Here is a 27,693-nt window from a genome sequence, read left to right as displayed (position 1 = left end):
AAGTAGTGTAATTAATAAATAAAGAAAGATGAATAAACTAAGTCAGATTAAGAACCAGAGAGGAATTGACTGGTCAACCGCAGTCCTAGATTCTATGAGCCAGTTTAATGAAAATAAAGAGAAATTTGTGTGGGCCTACCTAATAACACTCTAACGTAAATTACTTCATTGTATGCATCCCAGACATCAAGACGGTCGCGTTCCTGCTTGTATTACGGTTGGATTAATAAAAAAAAACATGATTTCTCCCTTTCGGGCGTAGATTTACGTCTCGTCCTGCTTGATGATCAAGCAAAGCATCAATGCCATCGGCCAAGCTAGTCAACTGCCTTCTCACGATCCTTTACGCTAATCCTTGTGCCATTAAGAGTCCTCGTGCCGAGAGGAAAAAGGAGTGATGGAGATTCCAATGGTCCAAGTCCTGAATTTGGGCGTGCCTCAATTCTCGTCGTTCCCTCCTTCCTCCAAAACATTCGACCGAGATCATTCAAGAATGATATAAATGCTCCATCAACTGATCTCATATCATTCGAGAATGATATCAATACTCGATCAACTAATTTGATTTCCTTGCATTTGCCCAAGCAATAGATCTCTTTGTTCTTCTCCATACGGCTGGCATAAGGATCAAATCGAATCGATTTAGACACTAGGGTAGACAAAGAACACAAAAGAAAGGAAGGACGTGAGCGATAAGTCTATGTTAGCAAGGGCGACTCGTGATTAGCTCACAAAGTTCTTAAAATAACCCATAACTGGATTTCCCACAAGGTAGAAAACTAAAATGGTATGCTAATTAGCCTCAAGCATTCGGTGGCATGGGGTTTTTATGGTGCGAAATCCCTCATTCCATAAGAAAAAGAAACTAGAAGCTAAATATGAATTAATAAATAAAGAAAGATGAATAAACTAAAGTAAAATCATCCGACCTAAATTACTTCATTGTATGCATCGCAGAGAGGAGTTGACTGATTAATCCAAGCATAATACAAGTGGGAACGACCGTGTTGAGGTCTCCGACGCATACAATGAAGTAATTTAGGTCGGAGTGCTATTAGGTAGGCCCACACGAATTTCTCCTTATTTTCGTTAAGCTAGCTCATAGAATCTAGGAATACGGTTGACTAGTCCAACTCCTCTCTTGTTCTTGATTTGACTTTAGTTTATTCATCTTTATTTATTTATTAATTCGTATTTAGCTTCTAGTTTCTTTTTCTTATGGAATGAGAGATTTCGCACCATAAAAACCGTATGCAACCAAATACTTGAGGCTAATGGGCCTGAGAAGGTAGTTGACGAGCTTGGCCGGTGGCATTGATGCTCTACTTGATCATCAAGCGGGATGAGATGTAAATCCACGCGCGAAAGGGAGAAATCATGTTGTTTTCGATTAATCCAAGCATAATACAAACAGGAATGCGACTGTTTTGATGTCTGGGATGCATACAATGAAGTAATTTAGGTCGGACTGTTATTAGCTTGGCCCACACGAATTTCTCCTTATTTTCGTTAAGCTAGCTCATAGAATCTAGGACTATCGTTGACCAGTCAACTCCTATGCAGTTCTTGATTTGACTTTGGTTTATTCATCTTTCTTTATTTAGTAATTTGTATTTAGCTTCTAGTTTCTTTTTCTCATGGAATGAGGGATTTCACACCATAAAAACCACGTGCAACCGAATACTTGAGGCTAATGAGCATGAGAAGGCAGTTGATGAGCTTGGCCGGTGGCGTTGATGTTTTGCTTGATCATCAAGCGAGATGAGATGTAAATCCACGCGCGAAAGGGAGAAATCATGTTGATTTCGATTAATCCAAGCGTAATACAAGCAGGAACGCGACCTTTTTGATATCTAGGACGCATACAATAAAGTAATTTTGGTCAAAGTATTATTAGGTAGGCCCACACGTGATATGAATCAAGGCTGCTATGAGATTCCATTGCAAAGGCATGCACTAAAAGGCCCAAATAGAAATGCAACTGATGTATGAAAATAAGAGTCCAACCTTATAATGAAGCATTTAGTCTATTTTGAAGAATAAAAGCCATTTGGCTATGATTAGGCCTTTGGGCTTAATTCATATTTATATAGTTCTTATCTTTTGGATTTTAGCTTAAGTAATTGTTTTAATTTATCTTTATTTAATTAAGGATTATTTTATTAGGTGTGAGTTATATGTGTGTTATGTGGAGTTACAAATGATGCACATGTTTAGTTGTCATTTGGGAGTTACAAAATAAGTGCCATCAATGTAAAAAATAACAATTTTTAATGAGTTTTAAGGGGAAAACGTAGGAAAGCTCAAAAGACAACCATTTAGGTTATTTTGTCTTGTTTTGGCTATAAATATCAAAGCCAAATTCATTTGCAAGATGAATTGATGAATGATAATTTTTGTTTGCTCTTTGTGAGTGCTTTTGCTTAAGTTCTTGTAAGAACTTTGAACTTATCAAACTATAAATTTGTATTTAGCTTCTAGTTTCTTTTTCTTATGGAACGAGGGATTTCGCACCATAAAAATTGCAACTGAATACTTGAGGTTAATGAGCATACTATTTCAGTTTTCTACCTTGTGGGAAATCAAGTTATGGGTTCTTTCAAGAACTTTGCGAGCTAATCACGAGTCGCCTTTGCTATCATAGACTTATCGCTCGCGTCCTTCCTTTCTTTTATTTTCTTTGTCAACCCTAGTGTCTAAATCAATTCGATTTGATCCTTACGCCCAGCTGTACGGAGAAGAACAAAGAACTTGCAATTTCTTTCCTTTCTTTTATGCCTCTCTTTCTAATCTTTGTTTAGTATGATGGTTTGGTTCTATTTGTGGAGCATAAGCACGAGTGTCGAGTGAAAGCACATGTAAGTGGCGAGCATAGGCACAGATCCATTGCTTGGACAAACGCAAGGAAATTAAATTACTTGATTGAGTATTGATATCATTCTCGAATGAAATGAGATCAGTTGATCGAGCATTGATGATGTGCGTAAAATACACACATCTAAATGGGGTTTTTAAGATTGATTTTATAGACATTTGGATGTGAATTGGTCCCAACACTCACCCTATGCGTCTGTTTGTGTGCATTAGGTCCAAAAGAAGTCAAAGGATGATAAAGGGAAGAATTGGAGCATAATTGGACATCAAAGCTGACGAAACAAGCTAAGTATGAGCATGAGGAAGCTGAACATGGCCGTGTTGGTTTCAACACTGGCCGTGTTCCCAACACGGGCAGGAACACGACCGTGTTGGACATCAAAGAAGAAGTACATCTTATAGAGCACAGCCACAGAGAGTAACACGGCCAGGAACACCAAACCGTGTTCCCAACACGGCCAAGAACACGGACATGTTGGCGGCGACAGGGGCAATTAGTTAAAAGAAAGAAGAGAGGAAGAAAGAAGAGAGAGTGAGGGAGAACATCCCAAACCCTAACTTTTTTCTCCCTAAGGGTTTTCTGAGCTGAAACCAAAGAAAAAGGAGACTTTGATCAATGTTTCAATCGGATTCCCTTCAAAGATTGAAGATTGGGCGAGGTCCGTTGATTGATTTTCAAATCGAGCAAGAGGAACAAGAATCGATTCAATTGGAGCAAAAGGATTTGGGGCTGTTTACTCTCATCCAAGGGTGTAATCGGGTTTTCTCTACCTTTGCTCATTGTTGTAATTGAATTCTTGTGTATTTTGATAATGAACATGATTAGCTAGATTGATTAAATTCATTGGGATTTCTTTACTATGTTGGCTTGATATTATATTGTTGGATTGTTTGGGTTAGTTTTGTATTTTTCTTGCTTTTAGTATTAGATTCAACAATTCGTCCACGGGTAGCATAATTAGATTCAACAATCCTTTATCTTTTGTTTGATTGCCAACTAGTTTAGGTTCCCTTTGGGTTTGCTCTTTTGCCTTAGTTATTTTAGTTATCAATTACTCTTGCATTTCCCTTAGAACTTAGATTGTAGCTGTTAGTTAGTTTAGAAAGTATTCATCACTCATTTTAGGTTAATATAACAAAGAACAAAGGAGTAACTCTGGGCTTTCACTTTCCCAAGGAATACGACCTTGATACTTGCCATTAGTGCTAGACTGCATCGATAGGTACACTGCCTTAGATTGTAGCTAACACAATTTAGCCTATCAAATTTTTGGCACCGTTGTCGGGGAATTGTCTGAAAACTAGAGTGAAATTTGCTATTTGTTAATTTAGCCATTTTTTTTCTTTCTTATTATTTTATGATTTTTATTTTTATTTGTTTATTTATTTTATTTTATTTGTACATATTTATTTAGTTTAAGTTTATGATTCAAATAGTGAATGATAAGGAGGTTCAATGCTAAACTCAAACTCTTTGTATGACGCATTGGAAAATGGGATTAGGAGCCAAGAGAGTGCTAAAAATTGGGATACCGTGCATCTTTAGAAGCTCGAATGGAATCGTTTTGCAGGGCTACCGATCAACTCTCCACTCCTATCCTTCCATCTCAAGTTTTTTTGTGAATTTTGTTGTGGTTTACATTTGAGTAATGATTGTCCATTGTATAGTGATGTTGCTCATTGTTCTTATAACTATGAACAGGTGAATTATACGGGAAGTTGGCCAAATGACTCGTACGGAAGCACCTACAACCAAGAGTGGAGCACTCATTCACCCTATGGATGGAGCTTAGATAGCCCAGAACCACCAGAATCTCAGCAACCACATCAGCAGCCTAATCTTGCACCTTCAACTCAAGATGAAGAGTCAGTGTCGGAGGAGCTGATGATGAGGTTCATTACAAGTCTTGATGATAGATTCCAACAAACAGAGAGGATACTTGAAGATCAACAAGCCTCGATTAAGAACATAGAGCATCAAGTAGGCTTAATCTTCAAGTTACTAGCTGAAGAGCAATTGGGAACTCCATCAAACACTACTGAATCCGAGGAATACTTGAGCGCCGTCACTTTTCGTTCAGGTGAGAATTTTTCTGGTTTATCTACTATGTTTGACAATGATGCTTCTGTGCAAGACGATTTCTTGAACATGGAGATGGAACCAGAAAAGGAATAGGCGAACATGGTTCCTTTGAAAGACTATCAATAAGAACGTACAGTTGATGATGCTGAGTTACAGTTAGAGGAATATTTGGTGGATTTTTCACAAGTCCCTTCGATGATGGAAGATGAGCACGAGTTATCCAATGAGGAAGTCTTGGAGGAGCTCGAGTTTCTTCTAGCAAGTGAACCAAGCCAAAGACTAGAGAAAACCATCAACGTTCCTGAAGAAATTGCCCAACCGTCGATCCTTCCAATTGGTGAAACTCCAGCTTTCAAATTGGAAGAGCCGCTAGAGCATCATGACTACATTCAATTATACGAGGAGCGAGTTTTGCCCATCATATTGGCAGCTTGCTTGACAGTCGGGAAGAGGAAGTTGACAATTATCCCTTTAAGCGGATACTTGAAGCCATTTGCTCAGAAGAAGGATGGATGGTCGTCAATCCCCACCGTTTGCTTTTCACCATGAGTCCAACTAAGACGACTCATCACATCAAAAAGAAGTATTTTTGGGAGGCACCCCAAATTCTATTTTTCAATTTGAATAACTTACCCTTTATTGTGAACTTAGTTTGATTAGATTTTACAGTTTGTTTTTGGTAAGTTTTATTTATGTTGAGTGTACGAGTTGAGGACTTATTGGTTGTGCAGGTGAGAAAGAGTGAATAAGTGCTGAAGATCGTAAGGTTTGCAATTTCTAGAGACCAACACGGGCGTGTTCAAGACCGTGTTCATTAACACGGCCCGTGTTCTAATTAAAGAAAATCAAATTAAGATGAACACGTTCACAGTAGGCCACACGGTCATTTATGCCCGACCGTGTCCCCAACACGTCCCCGTGTTCCATAAACACGGGCGTGTTCTCAGAAGTTGGTAAGTCAGCACGTTTTAATTCGCTTAACACAGTCCGATATCCAAACCGTGTTCACTAACACGGCCATGTTGATTAACACGGGCGTGTTCCATACACTGCCTATATATACCACTTCATTTCAAAATGGCCAAAAATTTTACTCTCCTTTTAGTTTTAGCAATTCTCTCCTCTTTTACTCTCTCACTTTTTATTTCTCATCTCGAAGGCTTTGGATATTGCGTTTGTCAAGTAAGTACCCTCCAACTTCATTTTCCGTTATCTTATTTTGATATTAGTTCAAATTTATGTTTTCTTTGTGTTCGAAAATGTGTTTCAATTTCTTTTTAGTTTATTTCCTTATTTTATTATTTGGTGCATGCATTTACATTCATGTTTGAGCTTAATTTTCTTTTGTTTTCTTTAATTTAGTTTATATACTTAACTTGCTCATATGTTCCGTTTTCTTTTCTACCATTATTCACGATTGTGATTAATTCTTTATTTTTCTCTTTATTATTATTGTTGGCAGCTAAACAATAGGCTCTGTCATTTATAGTGGACTCTGTTGTATCTGTTTTATATTAGCATGTTGGTTTGCCTTGTGATGGATTATGGCGAAGTTAAACTCCATGTGGATAAATTGAAAATTTAATTGGTTAGAATTGGTTGGTAGTATTGTGGATTGAATTTTCTTTGCAGGACATTGAGCGGTTTAATTTTATCAAGTTAAATCGTTCAGTTTGTCCATTTTATGCCGTTATGCTGCCAAAATTTCGTTGATCATTAGTACTAAAAATCACTTTTTCAGGTACCATGTCCACCAGACGAGGATCAGGAGTTTACAAGAGGAGACGGACCGATGGTTCCTCCTCCTCTCGATCGCTAGGCATTGCACCGACTAGTTCAGGCCAAATTAGACCACCGCAGCGCCATCGATTCCTACTTTTCCAAGGGCAGCCCGCCTTTGAGCAGAGATATCAATCAATGAGGCACAAAGATTTAGGAAAGGGGCGTAGGATAGGCTAAGCTAGAAACCGTCGGACTTCGGTATCTTGAGACGCCCCCATTTCAGCATTTCTTTGAGATAGTTGAACCAACATATAGGGAGTTGACTGTGGAGTTTGCCAACACTTTCTTTCTGCAGAGCCAGTTGCGAGACTTCCAACAACCGGATGCGATCAGTTTCAGACTAGCAGTGCAATCTTTCACGATGAGTGTGCAGCAGTTTGGGGTACAGTTGGGCTTGTGGACTGACGAGGATGCAGCTGGGGAGGTTTACAGTCACTGTATACACACGCCTGGTGTGTCATATCCGTATTTGTGGGCCAAGATTTCTGATGACACCGAGGATCTGATGCCGGCCGGTCAAGGCGTCTAACTTGCCTGAGGGACTGCAGTACTTGCATGCATTGCTGGCTAGGACCATCACTGGCAGGGGAGATAGTGGTGGTGTAGTTACCTAGCCGGACCTGTTTATACTTTACAACATGCATTAGCACCAGTCCGTCGACATGGGATATTTGTTGGCCAGACAGATCAGTGCCTTCTGCAACAACTCAAAGAAGGTATTTTCTGTTTTGGGACTTACATTACTTGACTGGCTAGGAGCTTAGGAGTTTTGGAGGAGGTGATACCACATCTGACAGAGCTGGGGGTGATGGAGAAGTTGGGACTTCTCCAATTGGTTAGTATGGGGATGGTGACTCGTAGGCAGGGTCCACTAGGACCAGAGTATAGACTGAGGAATGCTCTCTTGGTAGCACTCAGAGAGGAGCGACCTGCCCCACGAGCCTATGGTACACAGTATGTCCCACCTTCTTCTGATATTCCGGAGTCTTCCTCCAGACCATCTACTTCAGCTCCTTCTAGTTCTTCATCAGCTATTTTAGGAGTGTCTTCAATTGAGTTTAGAGAGCTGCAGCTTACAGTGCAGAGGTTGGCAGAGGAGCAGCAGCAGCATTTCATTCGACACGAGGCTTTTCAGCAGGACCTTTTACAGCGTCAGGCTGAGTTTTAGAGCCAGATGATGGCTCAGTTTGAGAGGCAGAGGGCTATGCTTCAGGCCCTGATTGAGCAGGGAGGTAGGTTAGAGGCCTCTATGGCCAATGACATGTTTGATGATATTTTTGCTACAGATTTTGCACCTGCCTGTCCACAGAGCCGGATTCTAGAGCAGAGCCATTTTGACATCCCTCTAGCGGATGATCCAGCTGGCCCTCCCTCTCCGACTGAGCACCCTTCAACATAGCAGCTTGACGAGCCTCCTATTGACGCTGCTCCTGCTGATCCACCAGCTCCTGCATGTGACACTACTTCCGATCCTGAGAGAGCAGCCACTCCTCCACTATAGACCAGCCAGCGCCCTGATATACCTGCTGATGCACCTCTTTTCACTCCGTAGCTATAGTCAGGGCAGTATTAGTTCTTTTTCCTTTTTCATTTCTTATATTTTGTACACTGAGGACAGTGTGTCCTTCAAGTGTGGGGTGGTAATATTAATATACACTTGCTTTCATGTTTTATTGTTTTGTATATGAAATTCAGATCCTTTTCTAGTGTATATATCGCATTTTAATTATCCCATCTCAGTTATTTGTTTATTCTTTGTGCAATTTTTTGTAAAATTTTGAAAATTTTTCACTTTGTTTCGATGCTTTTACTGTTGACTTGCTTTTGGAAATCCTGTTTATGTCCATGTGATCGGGTAAAACCGATAGTGTTGAGTCTTGCAGAAGAATGTAAGATAATTAGTTTGAGTTTTGCAATAAGTTGCTTTGGTTTATTTAATTCTGTTTTGATGATTTTTGATTTGGAACCTACTCAAAAGCACACTTGTGAGAAATTGAGCCTAAATTGTAAGCATACACTTTATATGCTTGTTTTTATTTCTTGTTGAGAGTGCCAATTACTGTCTTTACTTTTTAAACTTGCTCGGTAATGCTTATGAGGGCCACAAGGAGAGTTTAACACTTTGGTATGATAGAGGCACTTAGGTTTTTCATTCTAGCCAAATAGCCTTCATTCGTTTATTGATTCCGTAGATAACCCCTTCTTTCACCATTTTTTATCGTATTCCATTACCACTTAGTTTTATTCTGCTTTGCATATGAGTTGTTTTTATTGAGAATATTGGTCTTGGGAATAGCGTTGGAATCTTATAGCAGCTTTCTTCAATCCAAAAGTACATGTTCTTCCCTTATGAAAAAGAAAAAAAAAGAGACGAAAAAAAAAGAAGAAAAAAATATAATAAGAAGAATAAAAGGGAAAGGTGATGAAAAGAAAGAAAGTAAGCTAATTGTTTAATTGCTTCTCGGAGTTTACATTTTGACTTGATTCCTATTTCCCACCTTGGACTACTGTCCATTGTTTACCCCTTGTGATCATTGTGGCTTGTGTGCAGGTCATGTATTTCATTGCAGAACACCATAGGTTCAACTCTTACCAAAATTACTTACCCCTACCTAATCCCCATTACAACCTTTATAAAGACCTCTTGACATGGTTGTTGACTCTCCATAAGTGGTAGGAGTAGGATTTAAGAGCAAGCATATAGTAAGTAAGGTAGTAGTTGATGCATTAAGCGATTAAACACTACCCTTTAAACACTTTGAGTGATTTAGAGTGAATCTGGTGAGGAGTTGGTTCTGATAATTTTCTTGAGACAGTATTTTACGAATTATTGGCATCTTGGTTGTGATACTTGAATTGATTGCTTCATTTCTTTTTGTTTGACTTACGCTTGTTAAGGATATGTAGGAGCTCTCTAGCTTATTTGTCAGTTTACGTGTTGTTCCTTAGTGGTTTATTTTCCTTATTTTACTTTTGATTGCTTGAGGACAAGAAATGAGCTAAGTGTGGGGTTATTTGATGTGCGTAAAATACACACATCTAAATGGGGTTTTTAAGATTGATTTTATAGACATTTGGATGTGAATTGGTCCCAACACTCACCTTATGCGTCTATTTGTGTGCATTAGGTCCAAAAGAAGTCAAAGGATGATAAAGGGAAGAATTAAAGCATAATTGGATGTCAAAGCTGACGAAACAAGCTAAGTACGAGCATGAGGAAGCTGAACAGGGCCGTGTTGGTTTCAACACTGGCCGTGTTCCCAACACGGGCAGGAACACGGCCGTGTTGGACATCAAAGAAGAAGTAGATCTTATAGAGCATGGCCACAGAGAGTAACACGGCTAGGAACACCAAACCGTGTTCCCAACACGGCCAGGAATATGGACGTGTTAACGGCGACAGGGGGAATTAGTTAAAAGAAGGAAGAGAGGAAGGAAGAAGGGAGAGCGAGGGAGAACGTCCCAAACCCTAACTTTTCTCTCCCTAAGGGTTTTCTGAGCTGAAACCAAGGGAAAAGGAGACTTGGATCAAGGTTTCAATCAGATTCCCTTCAAAGATCGAAGATTGGGCGAGGTTCGTTGATTGATTTTCAAATCGAGCAAGAGGAACAAGAATCGATTCAATTGGAGCAAAAGGATTTGGGGCTGTTTACTCTCATCCAAGGGTGTAATCGGGTTTTCTCTACCTTTGCTCATTGTTGTAATTGAATTCTTGTGTATTTTGATAATGAACATGATTAGCTAGATTGATTAAATCCATTGGGATTTCTTTACTATGTTGGCTTGATATTATATTGTTGGATTGTTTAGGTTAGTTTTGTATTCTTCTTGCTTTCAGTATTAATAAGATAATCATTATTCATGAGACGTTATGAATTGTGTGTTTAGATTGCTTTGTGTGATTGAGAAGTCCATTTGGCATTTGGAATTTTGAATAGCAAGATCTGGTTAATAATCGCTTAGAGATAAGGATAATTAACTAGCCGGATTAAGAATTAACAAAGCTTAATAGAGGCAGATTAAAGCTTAATGCTAATTTAAGAATCAATCGTTAGGAAGAGATTCCAACTTTAGGTTATTAGATTTAGGAATTCGGTTATCTCGAGAGAGAAACCGAATTCGGTTAAGAATTCATCCACGGGTAGCATAATTAGATTCAACAATCCTTTATCTTTTGTTTGATTGCCAACTAGTTTAGGTTCCCTTTGGGTTTGCTCTCTTGCCTTAGTTATTTTAGTTATCAATTACTCTTGCATCTCCCTTAGAACTTAGATTGTAGCTGTTAGTTAGTTTAGACAGTATTTATCACTCATTTTAGGTTAATATAATAAAGAACAAAGGAGTAACTCTGGGCTTTCACTTTCCCAAGGAATACGACCTTGATATCGCCATTAGTGCTAGACTGCATCGATAGGTACACTGCCTTAGATTGTAGTTAACACAATATAGCCTATCACATTGATATCATTCTTGAATGATGTCGGTCAAATCTTTTGGAGGAAGGAGGGAATGACGAGATTCGAGGCACGCCCAAATTCTGAACTTGGACCATTGGGATCTCCATCATTCCTTGTTCCTCCAAGCACGAGGAATCCTCAAGGCACAAGGATTAGGGCAAAGAATCATGAGAAGGCAGTTGACAATCTTGGCCGGTGGCGTTGATGCTTTGCTTGATCATCAAGCGGGACGAGATGTAAATCAACGCGCGAAAGGGAGAAATCATGTTGTTTTCAATTAATCCAAGAGTAATAGAAGCAGGAACACGACTGTTTTGATGTTTAGGACGCATACAATGAAGTAGTTTAGGTCGGAGTGTTATTATGTAGGCCCACATGAATCTCTACTTATTTTCGTTAAGGTGGCTCATAGAATCTAGGACTAAAGTTGACCAGTCAACTCCTCTCTGGTTCTTGATTTGACTTTAGTTTATTTATCTTTCTTTATTTATTAATTCGTATTTAGCTTCTAGTTTCTTTTTCTTATGGAATGAGGGATTTTGCACCATAAGAACCGCATGCAATCGAATACTTGAGGCTAATGAGCATACTATTTCAGTTTTCTACCTTGTGGAAAATCAAGTTATATGGGTTCTTTCAAGAACTTTGCGAGCTAATCCTGAGTCGCCTTTGCTAACATAGACTTATCACTCGCGTCCTTCCTTTCTGTTTTATGTTCTTTGTCTACCCTGATATTCTTTCCTTTCTTTTGTGCCTCTCTTTCTAATCTCTATTTAATATGATGGTTTGGTCCTATTTGGGGAGCATAAGCACGAGTGTCAAGTGAAAGTGCGTGTAAGCGGCAAGCATAGGCACAGATCCATTGCTTGGACAAATGCAAGGAAACTAAATTAGTTGATCGAGTATTGATATCATTCTCGAATGAAATGAGATCGGTTGATCGAGCATTGATTTCATTCTCGAAGGATCTAGGTTGAATCTTTTGGAGGAAGGAGGGAATGATGAGAACGCCCAAATTCAGGACTTAGACCATTGGGATCTCCATCATTCCTTATTCCTCTTGGCACGAGGACTCTTGACGGCACAAGGATTAGCGTAAAGAATCATGAGAAGGCAATTGATAAGATTGGCCGGTGGCGTTGATGCTTTGCTTGATCATCAAGCGGGATGTGACCTAAATCCATGCGAGAAAGAGAGAAATCATGTTGTTTTCGATTAATCCAAGCGTAATACAGGCAGGAGCGCGACCGTTTTGATTTTTAGGATGCATACAATGAGGTAATTTAGGATGGAGTGTTATTAGGTGATAGGAAATCATCATCTTAGCAACCATACACCCTAATAACTAATGAGTTATGGTACATATGGAATGCAAGAGAAAACCCTCCAGTCAAGATAATTCCAAAACCCAAGGATCTCCTCAAGTGAAGTTAGGGAAAACTAGTTCCAACAATGAAACTAGCACTTGAATTCAACTCCAAACGCCACAAACCAAGTATGATTTGATAATTTGAGAATCAAACACAAGATTTTGGTTAGAGAACGCCACAAACTAAAAAATAGTTTGATAAGTTCAAAGTTCATGCAAGAACTTGAGCAAAAACACTCACAAAGAGCAAATAAAGATTATCATTCATCAATTCCATTTTTACAAATGAATTTGGCTTTCACATTTATAGCCAAAACAAGACAAAGAAACCTAAATGGATGTCTTTTGAGCTTTCCCACGTTTTCTCCTTTAATTCCCCTTAAAACTCATTCAAAGTGGCTGTTTTTACATTGATGGCACTTATTTTGTAACTCCCAAATGACAACTAATCATGTCCATCCATTTTGTAACTCCACACACAATACATATAACTCATACCTAATAAAATAATCCTTCATAAAATAAAGATAAACTAAAACAATTACTTAAGCTAAAACCCAAAAAGATAAGAACCCATATAAATATGAATTAAGCCCAAAAGCTTAATCATGGCTGAATGGATTTTATTCTTCAAAATGGACTAAATGCTTCATTATAAGGTTGGACTCTTGTTTTCATGCAAGAGTTGCATTTCCATTTTGGACTTTCTGGTGCATGCCTTCGTAATGGAATCTCAAGGCAGCCTTGATTCATATCATTCCCCCTTTCTTGAAAGAAAATTCGTCCTAATAAAATAATCCTTAATTAAATAAAGATAAACTAAAACAATTACTTAAGCTAAAACCTAAAAAGATAAGAACCTATAAATATGAATTGAGCTCAAAAGCCTAATCATGGCTGAATGGCTTTTATTCTTCAAAATGGACTAATGCTTCATTATAAGGTTGGACTCTTGTTTTCATGCAAGAGTTGCATTTCCATTTTGGACTTTCTGGTGCATGGCTTCGCAATGGAATCTCATGGCAGCCTTGATTCATATCATTAGGTAGGCCCACACAAATTTCTCCTTGTTTTCATTAAGCTGGCTCATAGAATTTAGGACTACGGTTGACCAGTCAACTTCTCTCTAGTTCTTGATTTGACTTTAGTTTATTCATCTTTCTTTATTTATTAATTCATATTTAGCTTCTAGTTTCTTTTTCATATGGAATGAGGGATTTCGCACCATAAATACCGCATGCAATAGAAAACTTAAGGCTAATGAGCATACTATTTCAATTTTCTAATTTGTGGGAAATCATGTTATGGGTTCTTTCAAGAACTTTGCGAGCTAATCAAGAGTCACCCTCGCTAACATAGACATATCGCTTGCGTCCTTCCTTTCTTTTGTGTTCTTTGTCTACCCTAATGTCTAAATCGATTCAATTTGATCCTTACGCCCAGGCATACGAAGAAGAACAAAGAACTTGCGATCTCTCTCCTTTCTTTTGTGCCTCTCTTTCTAATCTTTGTTTAATATGATGGTTTTGTTCTATTTGGGGAGCATAAGCACGAGTTTTGGCAAGCATAGGCACAGATCCATTGCTTGGACAAATGAAAGAAAATTAAATTAGTCAACCGAGTATTGGTATCATTCTCAAATGAAATGAGATCAGTTTATCGAGCATTGATATCATTCTAAGGATCTCGGTCAAATCTTTTGGAGAAAGGAGGGAACGACAAGAATCGAGGCACGCCCAAATTTCGGACTTGGACCATTGGGATCTCCATCATTTCTTGTTCCTCTTGGCGCTAGGACTCTTGATGGCACAAGGACTAGCATAAAGAATCATGAGAAGGCAGTTGACAAGCTTGGCCGAAGGAGTTGATGCTTTGCTTAATTGATGGTTGCTAAGTCAAGCAAGACTACGACGTAAGGCAGTGTACCTAACGGTGGAGTATAGCTAACGGCGAGTACCAAGTGTCGTATTCCCCAAAGAACGTAGGAACCTAAACCTACTCAATCTTCTCTATTATCTAATCTAAAACATGGCGTTGATGAATAATTCCTAAATTAACTAATAGCTACTCTAATTATTGTCTAACTACGGCTACTAGGGAAGGATTAATTCAAGTAAAGGAATAATCCCTTGGGAATTCTTGTCTCTATGGAATGGAAATTAAAGGTGGAATTGATTAATTGAATTCAATTTCCGTGGGGAAATCTCTACGCAATTAACGCATTTCTAAAGGACACTGATATCTTAACTTAGATTAATTAGGTTGAAATCTCTTCGTAACTCTAATTATCCAAATTAGCATTATGTACCATTTAACACTATTGAGAGTTGTTAATTCTCAATCTGGTAGAACAAACACCCTATCTCTAGGCGAATTCAATTCTAGGTTGCAAAGGACAATCCAAACCTAAACGTCTTTCTCAAGATCATTCAAATTTTAAAAATCATTCAACAAGATATGAAGAACAAATCAATAAACACTTCCATTGCAAACCAATATTGACAATCAAGACATTCAATTCAAAGTTAAGTAAAAATCCCTAGATGAAGAACCCCAATGGGTTAACAAGTTTAGCTAATCATGTTCATCATCACAACCCACAAGAATTCAATTACAAAAATGAGTAAAGGTAGAGAAACCTAAATATACCCTTGGATGAGAGTAAACATCTCCAATTCCTCTTGCCCAATCTTGGATCGATTCTTGTTCCTCTTACTCGGATTGAAACCAATCGACGATCCTCGCCACTCTTCAATCTTCGAAGAGAATCCAATTAAAACCTTGATCCAAGTCTCATTTTTCCTTAATTTCAGCTCAGAAAACCCTTAGAGATAGAAAAAAGATGAGTTTGAGACGTTCTAACCCTAGTTGCCTCCCTTTTCCTCTTTTCTTTCTTTTAAATTAATTTGTCCAGCTGCCACGAACATGGCCGTGTTGATGCCCGTGTTGGGAACACGGCCTGTTATTGGTGGGCATCTTAGGAACACGGCCCCGTGCTGATGGCCGTGTTACTCTTTGTGGTCATGCTCTTTAACGCTTCTTTTTCCTGTTGTCAAATGCACCCAACATAGCCCGTTTTAGTGCTTGTGTTGGGAACACGGCCAGTGTTAAACTTATCTTGTTTCGGCAGCTTTGACGTCCGATTCTGCTCCAATTCTTCCCTTTATCATTCTTTGACTTCTTTTGGACCTAATGCACACAAACAGACGCATAGGGTGAGTGTTGGGACCAATTCACATCCAAATGATATAAAATCAACCTTAAAAACCCCATTTAGATGTGTGTATTTTACGCACATCAAATTACCCCACACTTAGCTCATTGCTTGTCCTTAAGCAATCAAAAGTAAAATAAGGAAAATAAACCACTAAGGAACAACACTTAAACTGATAAACAAGCTAGAGAGCCCCTGCACATATCCTTAACAAGCGTAAGTCAAACAAAAAGAAACGAAGCAATCAATTCAAGTATCACAACCAAGATGCCAATGATTCACAAAATACTATCTTAACAAAATTATTCAGAACCAACTCCTTATAAGGTTCACTCTAAATCACTCAAAGTGTTTAAAGAGTAGTGTTTAATCACTCAATGCATCAACTACTGCCTTACTTACTATGTGCTTGCTCTTAAATCCTACTCCTACCACTTATGGAGAGTCAACAACCATGTCAACAGGTCTTTATAAGGGTTGTAATGGGGATTATGTAGGCGTAGGTAAATTTGGTAAGAGTTGAACCTATGGTGTTCTGTAATGAGATAAATGACCTGCACACAAGCCACAATAATCACAAGGGATAAACAATGAACCGTAGTCCAAGGTGGGAAATAGGAACCAAGTCAAAATATAAACTCCTAAAAGCAATTAAGCAATTAGCTCACTTACTTTCTTTATTTTCATCACCCTTCCCTCTTATTCTGCTTATTATATATATTTTATACATAAGGGAAGAAACATCCACATAATAGAGTGAATTTCTTTTGGATTGATGGAAGCTACTACAAGTTTCCAATGCTGTTCCCAAAACAAAAATTCCCAATAATAATAACTCATATGCAAAATCACAACCCAAAGCAGAATAAAACTAAGTGTTAATGAAATATAATAGAAATGATGAAAGAGGGGGTTATCTAATGAATCAATGAACGAATGAAGGTTATTTGGCTAGAATGAAAAACCTAAGTGCCTCTATTATACTAAAGTGTTAAACTCTCCTTGTGGCCCTTATAAGCATTACCGAGCAAGTTCTAAAAGTAAAGACAGTAATTGGCACTCTCAACAAGAAATAAATAAAAGCATATAAAGTGCATGCTTACAATTGAGGCTCAATTTCTCACAAGTGTGCTTTTTAAGTAGGTTCCAAACAAAAATTATCAACACAGAATTAAATAAACCAAGGCAACTTAGTGCAAAACTCAAACTAAATAACTTACATTCTTTCGCAAGACTCGACACTATCGGTTTTACCCGATCACATGGACATAAACAGGATTTCAAAAGCAAGTCAACAGTAAGAGCATCGAAACAAAGTGAAAAATTTTCATAATTTTACAGAAAAAATTGCACAAAGAATAAACAAATAACTGAGATGGGATAAATGAAATGCGATATATACACTAGAAAAGGATTCAAATCATATATACAAGAAAACAAGTGTATATAACTATCACCCACCCCACACTTGAAGGACACACTATCCCCAGTGTAAAAAAAAAACAATATAAGAAATGAAAAAGGAAGAAAAGAGAAAAAAAAGAAGCTAATACTGCCCTAACTATGGCTCCGGAGAGAAAAGAGGTGCATCATCAGGGATATCAGGGCATTGGCTGGTCTGTGGTGGAGGAATGGCTGCTCGCTGAGGGTCGGAAGTAGTGTCACCTGTAGGAGTTGGTGGGTCAGTAAGAACAGCGTCGGTAGGAGGCTCGTCAGGCTGCTTTGGAGGATGCTCAGTTGGAAAAGAAAAGTCAGCTGGATCATCCGCTAGAGGGATGTCAAAATGGCTACGTATTGGAACCCAGCTCCGTGGACTGGCAAGGGCATAATCTGTAGCAAAAATATCATAAAAAATATCAGGGTCCATAGAGGCCTCTAACCTACCTCCCTGCTCAATCAGGGCCTGAAGCATAGCCCTCTGCCTCTCAAACTGAGGCATCATCTAGCTTTGAAACTCAGCCTGACGCTATAAAAGGTCCTGCTGAAAAGCCTCTTGTCGAATGAAGTGCTGCTGCTGCTCTTCTGCCAACCTTTGCACTCTAAGCTGCAGCTCTATAAACTCAATTAGGGAGACTCCTAGAACAGCTGAAGAAGTAGACAGTCTGGAGAAAGACTCTGGAATATCAGAAGAAGGGGGTGGAAGATCTTGTGTACTAGGGGCTCGTGGGGCAGGTCGCTCCTCTCTGTGTGCTGCCAAGAGAGCACTCCTCAGTCTATACTCTGGTCCTAGTGAACCCTGCATATGAGTCACCATCCCCATACTAACCAACTGGGGAAGTCCCAAAGTCTCCACCCCCACCTCTGTCACAAGTGGTATTGCCTCCTCCAAAACCCCTAAGCTCCTTGCCAGCCGAGTAATGTAAATCCCAAAACAGAAAAATACCTTCTTTGAGTTGTTACAGAAGGCACTTATCTATCTGGCCAACAAGTATGCCATGTCGACTGACTGGTACTGGTGCATGCTATAGAGTATAAACAGGTCCGGCTAGGTCACGACACCACAACTGTCTCCCTTGCCAGTGATGGTCTTAGTCAGCAATGCATACAAGTACCATGATCCGTCGAACAAGTTAGACGCCATGTGGTGCCGGCCTGTACCCTGACTTCATCGAAATCTCAGCCCACATCTGCGGATATGACACACCAAGCGTGTGTATGCAGCGACTATATACCTCCCCAGCTACATCCTCGTCAGTCCACAAACCCAAGTGTACCCCAAACTGTTGTACACTCATCGTGAAAGTCTGCTCTACTAGTCTGAAACTAATCGCATCCGGTTGCTGAAAGTCCTACAATTGGCTCTACAGAAAGAAAGTGCTAGCAAACTCCACCGTCAACTCCCTCTATGTCGGTTCAACTATCTCAAAGAAATGCTAAAATGGGGTCGTCTCAAGATATCGGCGGACTGCAGCTGCAAGTCCGACTGTCTCTAGTGCTGGCCAGTGTATGCTATGCCCCTTTCCCAAATCTTTGTGCCTCATCGACTAGTATCTCTGCTCGAAGGTGGGCTACCATTAGAAAAGTAGGAATCTATGGCGCTGCGGTGGTGGTCTAACTGGACATGAACTAGTCGGTGCAGTGCCTGAGGGTCGAGAGGAAGAGGAACCATCGGTCTGCCTCCTCTTGTAAACTCTTGATCCTCGTATAGTAGACATGGTACTTGAAAAAGAAATTTTTAGTGCTAAGGATCAACAAAATTTTGGTAGCATAACGACATAAAATGGACAAACCGAACGATTTAACTCGATAAAGTTAAATCGTTCAATGCCCTGCAAAGAAAGTTCAATCCACATCACAACTATAAGGTCTACTCGACATGAATTAGGAGTTAATGAAACCTTTCATAGGAATCTTTCACAAAGTTATCAACCAATATTATCAACTAATCAGAATTTTTTTTATTAGACCATGGTATTTGATTCACCAAATACATCATTATTGTATACTCTTTCATATCTATGAAGTTTCTAATCCTTAACTTTTCTTTGAATCGAAATATCTAAATAATAAAAATAAAATTCAAAACCAAAATCACACAAACACAAAAACACTCAAACATACAAAAACACAAATTCGAACTAAAACCAAAATATAAAATAGAGAATGGAAGGTGAAGGATGGAGAGTACTTACTTGAAAAATGCAATATCCAAAGCGTTTAAGATGAGTATAAAAGAGAAGAGGGCAAGTTTGAGAGAATTTGCCAAAATTTTGGCCCTTTTGAATTGAATTCGTATATATAGGCAATGACCGGAACATGCCCGTGTTTATCAACATGGGGCCGTGTTCATGAACACGGTATGGATATCGGGCTGTGTTAAATGGGCTTAAACGTGCTAACGTACCAATTTTTATGACAACACCCGTGTTGAGGCAACACGGGGCCATGTTGCCAACACGGTGTGGCATAAATGCCCGTGTTACCTTTTGTGCACGTGTCCATCTTCAATTTAATTTCCACAAATTGAACACTGTCTGGCATTCCTGGCCGTGTTACCTTCTATGAACGTGTCCCCTTAAAATTTATTTTTCTGCAAATAGAACACGGTCCGTGCTGATTAACACGGTCAACATAACTGGCAGTGTTACCAATACGGTCTTGGACACGCCCGTGTTAAGCTCTAGAAACTACAAAACTTGAGATTTTTCAGCACTTTCTCCATCTTTCTCACCTGCACAACCAATAAGTCCTTAACTCATATACTAAACATACATAAAAAATTAATAGAAAAAACTATAAAACCTAATTAAACTAAGTTCACACATAATTCAAACCAAAATCAATACAAAAAATGGAAAAACTAAAGAATTAAAACGAAATTAAAAGAAACAAGCTTCTTTAAGTCATAAGTTGGACTTTAATCCTTTTCAAATAAAAAATGGAGCGCCAAATTCACACGCTCCTCCACATCCAGTGACCTTCCAAGATAATGCTTCAACCTTTGCCCATTAACCTTGAAATTTGCCTTTTTCGGATGATGCAATTCAACCGCACCATAAGGGAAGACTTGCGTCACTGTAAATGGCCTCGACCAATGACTCTTCAGCTTTCCTAGAAATAAACGGAGACAAGAATTAAATAACAACACACTATCTCCTACGTTAAACTCCTTCAAACCTTTAAATCGCTTGTCATGCCACTGTTTGGTCTTCGCCTTGTAGATTGTCAAATTTTCATAGGCTTGTTGACGCCACTCCTTTAGTTCATTTAGTTGCCACTGCCTCTATCTACATGCGCTATCTGAATCAAAGTTACATGATTTAAGTGCCCATAACGCTTTATGTTCTAGTTCCATAGGTAAATGGCAACCTTTCCCATACACAAGCCTAAAGGGAGTGAGCCCCTTAGAAGTCCTATTGGCAGTTCTAAATGCCCATAAAGCATCATCTAGTTTTGTAGCCAATCTTTCCTACTGGCTCCTACAGTCTTCTCTAAAATGCGCTTAAGCCCCCTATTAGTAACTTCTACTTGCCCACTCGTTTGTGGGTGATAAGCTATGGAGAATCGTTGAGATACTCCATATCTTTTAAGCACTTTCTCAAGTTGAGAATTACAGAAATGGGTTCCCCTATTACTAATTAATGCTCGAGGTGTTCCAAACCTAGAGAATAGTCTCTTAAGGAACCTCACAACTACCCTAGTATCATTAGTAGGCAAGGCTTGTGCCTCAGGCCATTTAAAAAAATATTCAACAGCCACCAATATATACTTGCATCCATACGAAGAAGGAAAAGGACCCATAAAATCAATGCCCCAAACAACAAAAATTTCCAACACTTATATACTACGTTGGGGCATTTCATCTCGGGGAGAAATGTTACCTAACCATTGGCATGCATCACAAACCTAGACATATGCTCGTGCATCCTAGAAGATAGTCGGCCAATAAAAACTAGCATCCAAAACCTTCCTGGCCGTATGGTTTACAGCTTAGTGTCAACCAACCGGTCCTTCATGACAATGCTTGAGAATTTGAATGACCTCCTCCCTATAATACAAACCTCTTGATAATTTGATCTGCACAAATCCTAAACAAGAAGGGGTCGTCCCAAATGTAGTACTTCAAGTCAGAAAATAATTTCTTCTTTTGCTGGCCTGTCATACCCTTTGGGAGTACCCTTGCAGCCAAATAATTAGCATAATAAGAAAAGCAAGGAATAGCATTTGTCACCTGCATTGAGCATAAATGCTCATCCGAAAAGAAGTCATCAATCTCTTGCTTATTAAGCTCCTCCAAGTGCGGCTTCTCCAATCGAGAAAGATGGTCTGCTGCAAGATTTTCAGCTCATCGTTTGTCCTTAATTTCCAAGTCAAATTCCTACAATAAAAGAACCCAACGAATCAATCTAGGCTTAGAACCATGCTTTGAAAATAAATACCTTAAAGCAGAATGATCCGTGTAAACGATTGTCTTTGACAGCACAAGGTAGGAACGAAATTTATTAAAAGCGAACACGACATCCAGGAGCTCCTTCTCTGTGATGGTACAGTGTTCTTGGGCATCCGTAAGCGTCTTGCTAGTGTAGTAAATATGTTGGAACTTCTTCTCCTTACATTGGCCTAAAACAGCTCCAACTGCAAAATCACTAGCATCGCACATAAGCTCAAAGGGCAGCTCCCAATCAGGAGAAACCATGATGGGAGCCGTGGTTATTTTTTCCTTTAATAACTCAAAAGCTTCTAAACAATCATCATCAAATACAAAAGGTACATCTTTTAATAGCAATTGAGTTAAAGGCCTAGTAATCTTAGAAAAGTCTTTAATGAATCTTCTATAAAACCCTACATGCCCTAAGAAACTTCTAATAGCCCTAACCGAAGTAGGGGGAGGTAGCTTACTTATAACTTTCATTTTAGCTCTATCTACTTCCATCCCGACACTTTATGTCCTAACAATATACCCTCTTGAACCATAAAATGACATTTTTCCCAATTCAATACAAGGTTAGCTTCAACACACCTAGCTAACATCCTTTCCAAATTATGCAAACCATGGGAAAAAGAGTTACCAAATACAGAGAAGTCATCCATGAAGACCTCCATCGACTCCTCTATCATGTCATGGAAAATGGCCATCATACACCGCTGAAGTTTAATTACCTCCTTTTTAACCACCTCCTTCATATGAGGGTTCAACCGCCTTTGTGGCTGCACCACCGGTTTGAACTCATCCTCCATCAAAATCTTATGAAGGCAATAACTCGGGTTTATCCCTGGTATGTCAGCCGTCTTATACGTAAATGCCTTTGCATACCTTCTCAAAATACACAGCACCATCTCCCTAGATGAGCGGAAATAATGACCGGTAAGCACTTTGCTTCATCTAAGTAGGCATACATTAAGTGCGTTGATAACTCTTTCAACTCAAGAACGGGCGGCTCCTCCAAAGTAGGCTTCAACTTCTTTACTCCTGACCTGTCAAGATCAACAAAACCATCAGTCTTGTCATCATTAACATCAGCAGCTAATAAGTGCTCTAACTGCTCCAACACTTGTTCATTGGACAAATTATCCTCATTTTCTTGCATTGCCACTTATAAAGGATCATCAATCAACATTTCCTGCAATTGAGACTCCACAATATCATCAACAAAATCAATCGAACACATAGTACCATCGTGCTCATATGGGTGTCTCAAGGATTTAGTCAAATCAAACGTAATGCTCTCATCATCTACCCTAAGTTTCAGCTTTCCGCTATTATCTATCAAAGCTTTAGATATAGCTAAAAATGGTCTACCTAGGATTAATGGAACATCACTCTCACCATTCATATCCATGACAACAAAATCCACAGGAAATATAAATTTGTCAACTCTAACTAGCACATCCTCTATAATTCCTTTTGGGTACTTAACAGTTCTGTCTGCTAGTTGTATACTCATCCTAGTAGGAGTTAACTTAGAAGTGCTTAGTCCTAACTCCTTAAACAATGAGCTAGCCATCAAATTGATGCTAGCTCCCAAATCAGCTAATGCCAGCAATTTCAATTTATCCCCAATCAAACAAGGTATAGTAAAACTCCCTGGGTCACGTCGTTTGACTGGAATCTTGCTCTGAAACATTGCTGAGCATTTTGCATTCAAGGTCACCAATCCCAAATCCTCTAACTTCCTCTTGTTGGTTAGAATCTCCTTTAAAAACTTCACATACTTTGCCATCTGCGAGATAGCTTCAATAAAAGGCAAGTTAATCCGCAATTGTTTAAAAAGATCTAAAAATTTACCGAATTGCTGATCAACTTTATCGTGCTTGAGTCTTGTAGGATATGCAATGGGAGGTTGGTATAGCCTCAGGGGGATCTTCTTCGAATCCTCCTTCTCTTCAACTACTTCCTTTCCTTTCTCCTCAGGCTTGTCTTCCTTTTTCGACTCATCCACCTACACATCAGAATCATCATTAGTAAAAGGCATAGATGGACTAGGAAGTTCCTTACCTGATCTCAAAGTAATTGCTTTAGCACGCTTCCTTGGATTAGACTCTATGTTACTTGGAAGAGTGCCCGGCTGCCTCTCAGCCATCACCCTAGACAACTGCCCAATTTGATTTTCCAAGTTCTGAATTGAAGCTTGTTGATTCCGAATGGCAGTGTCCGTTTATTGAAATATGTTCTCTGAAGTTGCAATGAACTTCGTCATCAACTCTTCCAAGCTAGGCTTCTTCTCTTGACTACCTCCTGGTTGATGGGAGCGAGAATGCATAGGTTCTTTGGTCTGACCTCTAATATCCTAGTGGACCTTGGTTATTGGAATTCCTCCATCCAAAATTAGGATGATTCCTCCACCCTAGGTTGTATGTACTGCTATAGGGATCATTCTGCTGCCTACTTACATAATCAACATGCTCAAAGTTAGAAACATTAGTAGGCATAGAAGATGCAAACATACCTCCCGCATTACAATTTGCGCTGTAATGCGGTCCACGACAGAATTCACATCTAGGCTGAGCTGCTTGGACCGGCATATGAAGTTGTTCTATCTTTTTAGAAAGTAGCTCTACTTGTGCCGCCAAGGCTGCTGTAGGATCTACCTCAGCCCGATATACAGCGGGCTTTGGACCTCTAGCCCGTGGAGTTTGCCACTGATAAGTGTTGGTGGCCATCTCTTCTGTCAAATCCTAGGCTTGCTCAGGTGTTTTGCTATTGATAGCTCCCCCTGCAGCTGCATCTACCATTTGTCTAGTGGCCGTATTCATGCCACTATAGAATGTTTGCACTTGCATCCAGAGAGGAAGACCATGGTGTGGGCAACACCTTAACAAGTCCTTGAAGCACTCCCAGGCTTCGTACATCAATTCTCCTTCACCCTGTACAAAAGAAGATATGTTATTTCGCATTTGAGCAATCTTAGCAGGAGGAAAATACTTATTCAAAAATTTTTCAGCCAAAGCAGTCCAAGTAGTGATCAATTTTGGTGGCAAGGACTGCAACCATCTTTTCACTCTATCCCTCAAAGAAAAAGGAAACAGCCTCAACCGTATGGCATCATCGGTTGTTCCATTAATCTTAAAGGTATCACATATCTCCAAGAAGTTGGCGATATGCTCGTTCGGATCTTCGCTCGCCAATCCTCCAAATTGCACTGTATTCTGGATCATTTGGATTACATTCGGCTTTATTTCAAAATTATTGGCCTCCATGGGAGGCCTCACTATCCCAGTTTGCGTCCCTGCTAGAGAGGGCCTAGCAAACTCGTACATGATCCTTTCACCATCATCTCCATTTGCATTGTGGTTCTCCATCTCACTAGTTTCACGAACAGGAATCTCTGCTTCAATCTCCTCCTCTACTGCCTGCATACACCTCTTTAGCAATCTAAGAGAGCGCTTGGGTTTAGGTAAAGGCTCTTTAAGATTAGGATTAGAGCTGCTGGTCATAAACTACTTGAGCACAACAAAGAACAACAACACCAACAAACAAGATAAGAACAAAAACTATACACAGAAAACAAATTATAAATAAAAAGAGAAATGACTAGACTAACAAATATCAAAATTTCAATTTAGTTCACAGAAAACCGTTCCCCGGCAACGGCGCCAAAAACTTAATGGTTGCTAAGTCAAGCAAGACTACGACCTAAGGCAGTGTACTTATTGGTGGAGTATAGCTAACGGCGAGTACCAAGTGTCGTATTCCCCAAAGAAAGTCTAAACCTAAACCTACTCAATCTTCTCTGTTATCTAATCTAAAAAATGGCGTTGATGAATAATTCCTAAATTAACTAATAGCTACTCTAATTGTTGTCTAACTACGGCTACTAGGGAAGGATTAATTCAAGTAAAGGAATAACCCCTTGGGAATTCTTGTCTCTAGGGAACGGAAACTAAAGGTGGAATTGATTGATTGAATTCAATTTTTGTGGGGAAATCTCTAAGCAATTAACGCCTTTCTCAAGGACACTAAAATCTTAACTTAGATTAATTAGGTTGAAATCTCTTCCTGACTCTAATTATCAAAATTAGCATTATGTACCATTTAACACTATTGAGAGTTGTTAATTCTCAATCCGATAGAACGAACACTCTATCTCTAGGCGAATTCAATTATAGGTTGCAAAGGACCATCCAAACCTAAATGTATTTCTCAAGATCATTCAAATTTCAAAAATCATTCAACAAGATATGAAGAACAAATCAATAAACACTTCCATTGCAAACCAATATTGAAAATCAATACATTCAATTCAAAAGTTAAGTTCAAAAATCCCTAGATAAAGAACCCTAATGCGTTAATAAGTTTAGCTAATCATGTTTATCATCATAACCCACAAGAATTCAATTATAAAAATGAGTAAAGGTAGAGAAACCCAAATACACCCTTGGATGAGAGTAAACAGCTCCAATTTCTCTTGCCCAATCTTGGATCAATTCTTGTTCCTCTTACTCGGATTGAAACCAATCGACGATCCTCGCCAATCTTCGGTCTTCGAAGAGAATCCATTTGAAACCTTGGTCCAAGTCTCCTTTTTCCTTAGTTCCAGCTCAAAAAACTTTTAGAGAGAGAAAAAGATGAGTTTAGGATGTTCTAACCCTAGTTGCCTCCCTTTTCCTCTTTTCTTTCTTTTAAATTAATTTGTCCAACTGCCGCGAACATGGCCGTGTTGATGCCCGTGTTGGGAACACGGCCTGGTATTAATTAAATCTTGAGTACAAGGCCCGTCTTTGATGGTTAAATGCAACCTGACCCGTTTTGGTGCGTGTTGGGAATTTCTGGCGTCAAGCTTCCTCATGCGAAACTTAGCTTGTTTGTGACACGATGTCAATTCTGCTCCAATTCTTCCCTTTATCATTTTTTAACTTCTTTTGGACCTAATGCACACAAACAGACGCATAGGGTGAGTGTTGGGACCAATTCACATCCAAATGTACATAAAATCAACCTCAAAGCCCCATTTAGATGTGTGTATTTTACGCACATTATTGATCATCAAGCGGGATGAGACGTAAATCCATGCGTGAAAAGGAGAAATCATGTTTTTTTTTTATTAATCCACGCGTAATACAAGTAGGAGCACGACCATTTTTTTTCTAGGACCCATACAATGAAGTAATTTAGGTTGGAGTATTATTAGGTAGGCCCACATGAATTTCTAGGACTACGGTTGACCAGTCAACACCTCTCTAGTTCTTGATTTGACTTTAGTTTATTCAACTTTCTTTGTTTATTAATTTGTATTTAGCTTCTAGTTTCTTTTTCTTATGGAATGAGGGATTTCGCACAATAAAAACCGCATGCAACCGAATACTTGAGGCTAATGAGCATACTATATCAGTCTACTACCTTGTGGGAAACCAAGTTATGGGTTCTTTCAAGAACCTTGCGAGCTAATGACGAGTCGCCCTCGCTAACATAGACTTATCGCTCACGTCCTTCCTTTCGTTTGTGTTCTTTGTCTACCCTAGTGTCTATATCGATTCGATTTGATCCTTACGCCCAGCCGCACGGAGAAGAACAAAGAACTTGCAATTTCTTTCCTTTTTTTTGTGCCTCTCTTTCTAATCTTTGTTTAGTATTATGGTTTGGTCCTATTTGGGGAGCATAAGCAAGAGTGTCGAGTGAAAGCGCATGTAAGCGACAAGCATAGGCACAGATCCATTGCTTGGACAAATGCAAGGAAATAAAATTAGTTGATCGAGCATTGATATCATTCTCGAATGATCTCGGTCGACTCTTTTGGAGGAAGGAGGGAACAACGAGAATCGAGGCACGCCCAAATTCTGGACTTAGAGCATTGGGATCTCTATCATTCCTTGTTCCTCTCGGCATAAGAACTCCTGATGGCACAAGAATTAGCATAAAGAATCATAAGAAGGTAGTTGACAAGCTTGGCTGGTGGTGTTGATGCTTTGCTTGATCATCAAGCGGGACGAGATGTAAATCTATGCGGGAAAGGGAGAAATCATGTTGTTTCGATTT

At 39.2% G+C, this 27,693-nt stretch overlaps 1 protein-coding gene and 1 non-coding gene across 2 annotated transcripts; one reads left to right on the top strand and one right to left on the bottom strand.

The window, feature by feature from the left end:
• Nucleotides 1–22,813: 22,813 nt before the first annotated feature.
• On the bottom strand, nucleotides 22,814–24,380 carry LOC125369853. The gene is made up of 2 exons (XM_048373126.1): nucleotides 24,111–24,380; nucleotides 22,814–23,659 (listed from the first exon to the last, which is right to left on the bottom strand). Exons 1-2 carry the CDS (start codon nucleotides 24,378–24,380, stop codon nucleotides 22,814–22,816), a joined length of 1,116 nt encoding a protein of 371 aa, XP_048229083.1.
• A 130-nt stretch (nucleotides 24,381–24,510) lies between these two features.
• LOC112535087 lies at nucleotides 24,511–24,616 on the top strand. The gene has a single exon (XR_003079286.1). It is a non-coding gene; the product is annotated as a small nucleolar RNA R71 (small nucleolar RNA).
• The last annotated feature ends 3,077 nt before the right edge of the window (nucleotides 24,617–27,693 follow it).

The sequence above is a fragment of the Ricinus communis genome, chromosome 4 (genome assembly GCF_019578655.1).
Source record: "Ricinus communis isolate WT05 ecotype wild-type chromosome 4, ASM1957865v1, whole genome shotgun sequence".
Taxonomy (NCBI): domain Eukaryota; kingdom Viridiplantae; phylum Streptophyta; class Magnoliopsida; order Malpighiales; family Euphorbiaceae; genus Ricinus; species Ricinus communis.
Note: the sequence above shows the minus strand (reverse complement) of the source record. Positions and strands in the feature narration are given on the sequence as shown.

Bases quoted from the DNA above. Each gene is read 5' to 3' on its own strand.
- LOC125369853 (XM_048373126.1), bottom strand. From the start codon at position 24,380: ATGGCCACCAACACTTATCAGTGGCAAACTCCACGGGCTAGAGGTCCA. The intron at 23,660-24,110 runs GTAAGTAGGCAG...TCTGATGTGTAG, and splicing joins ACTTTGAGCATGTTGATTAT to GTGGATGAGTCGAAAAAGGA.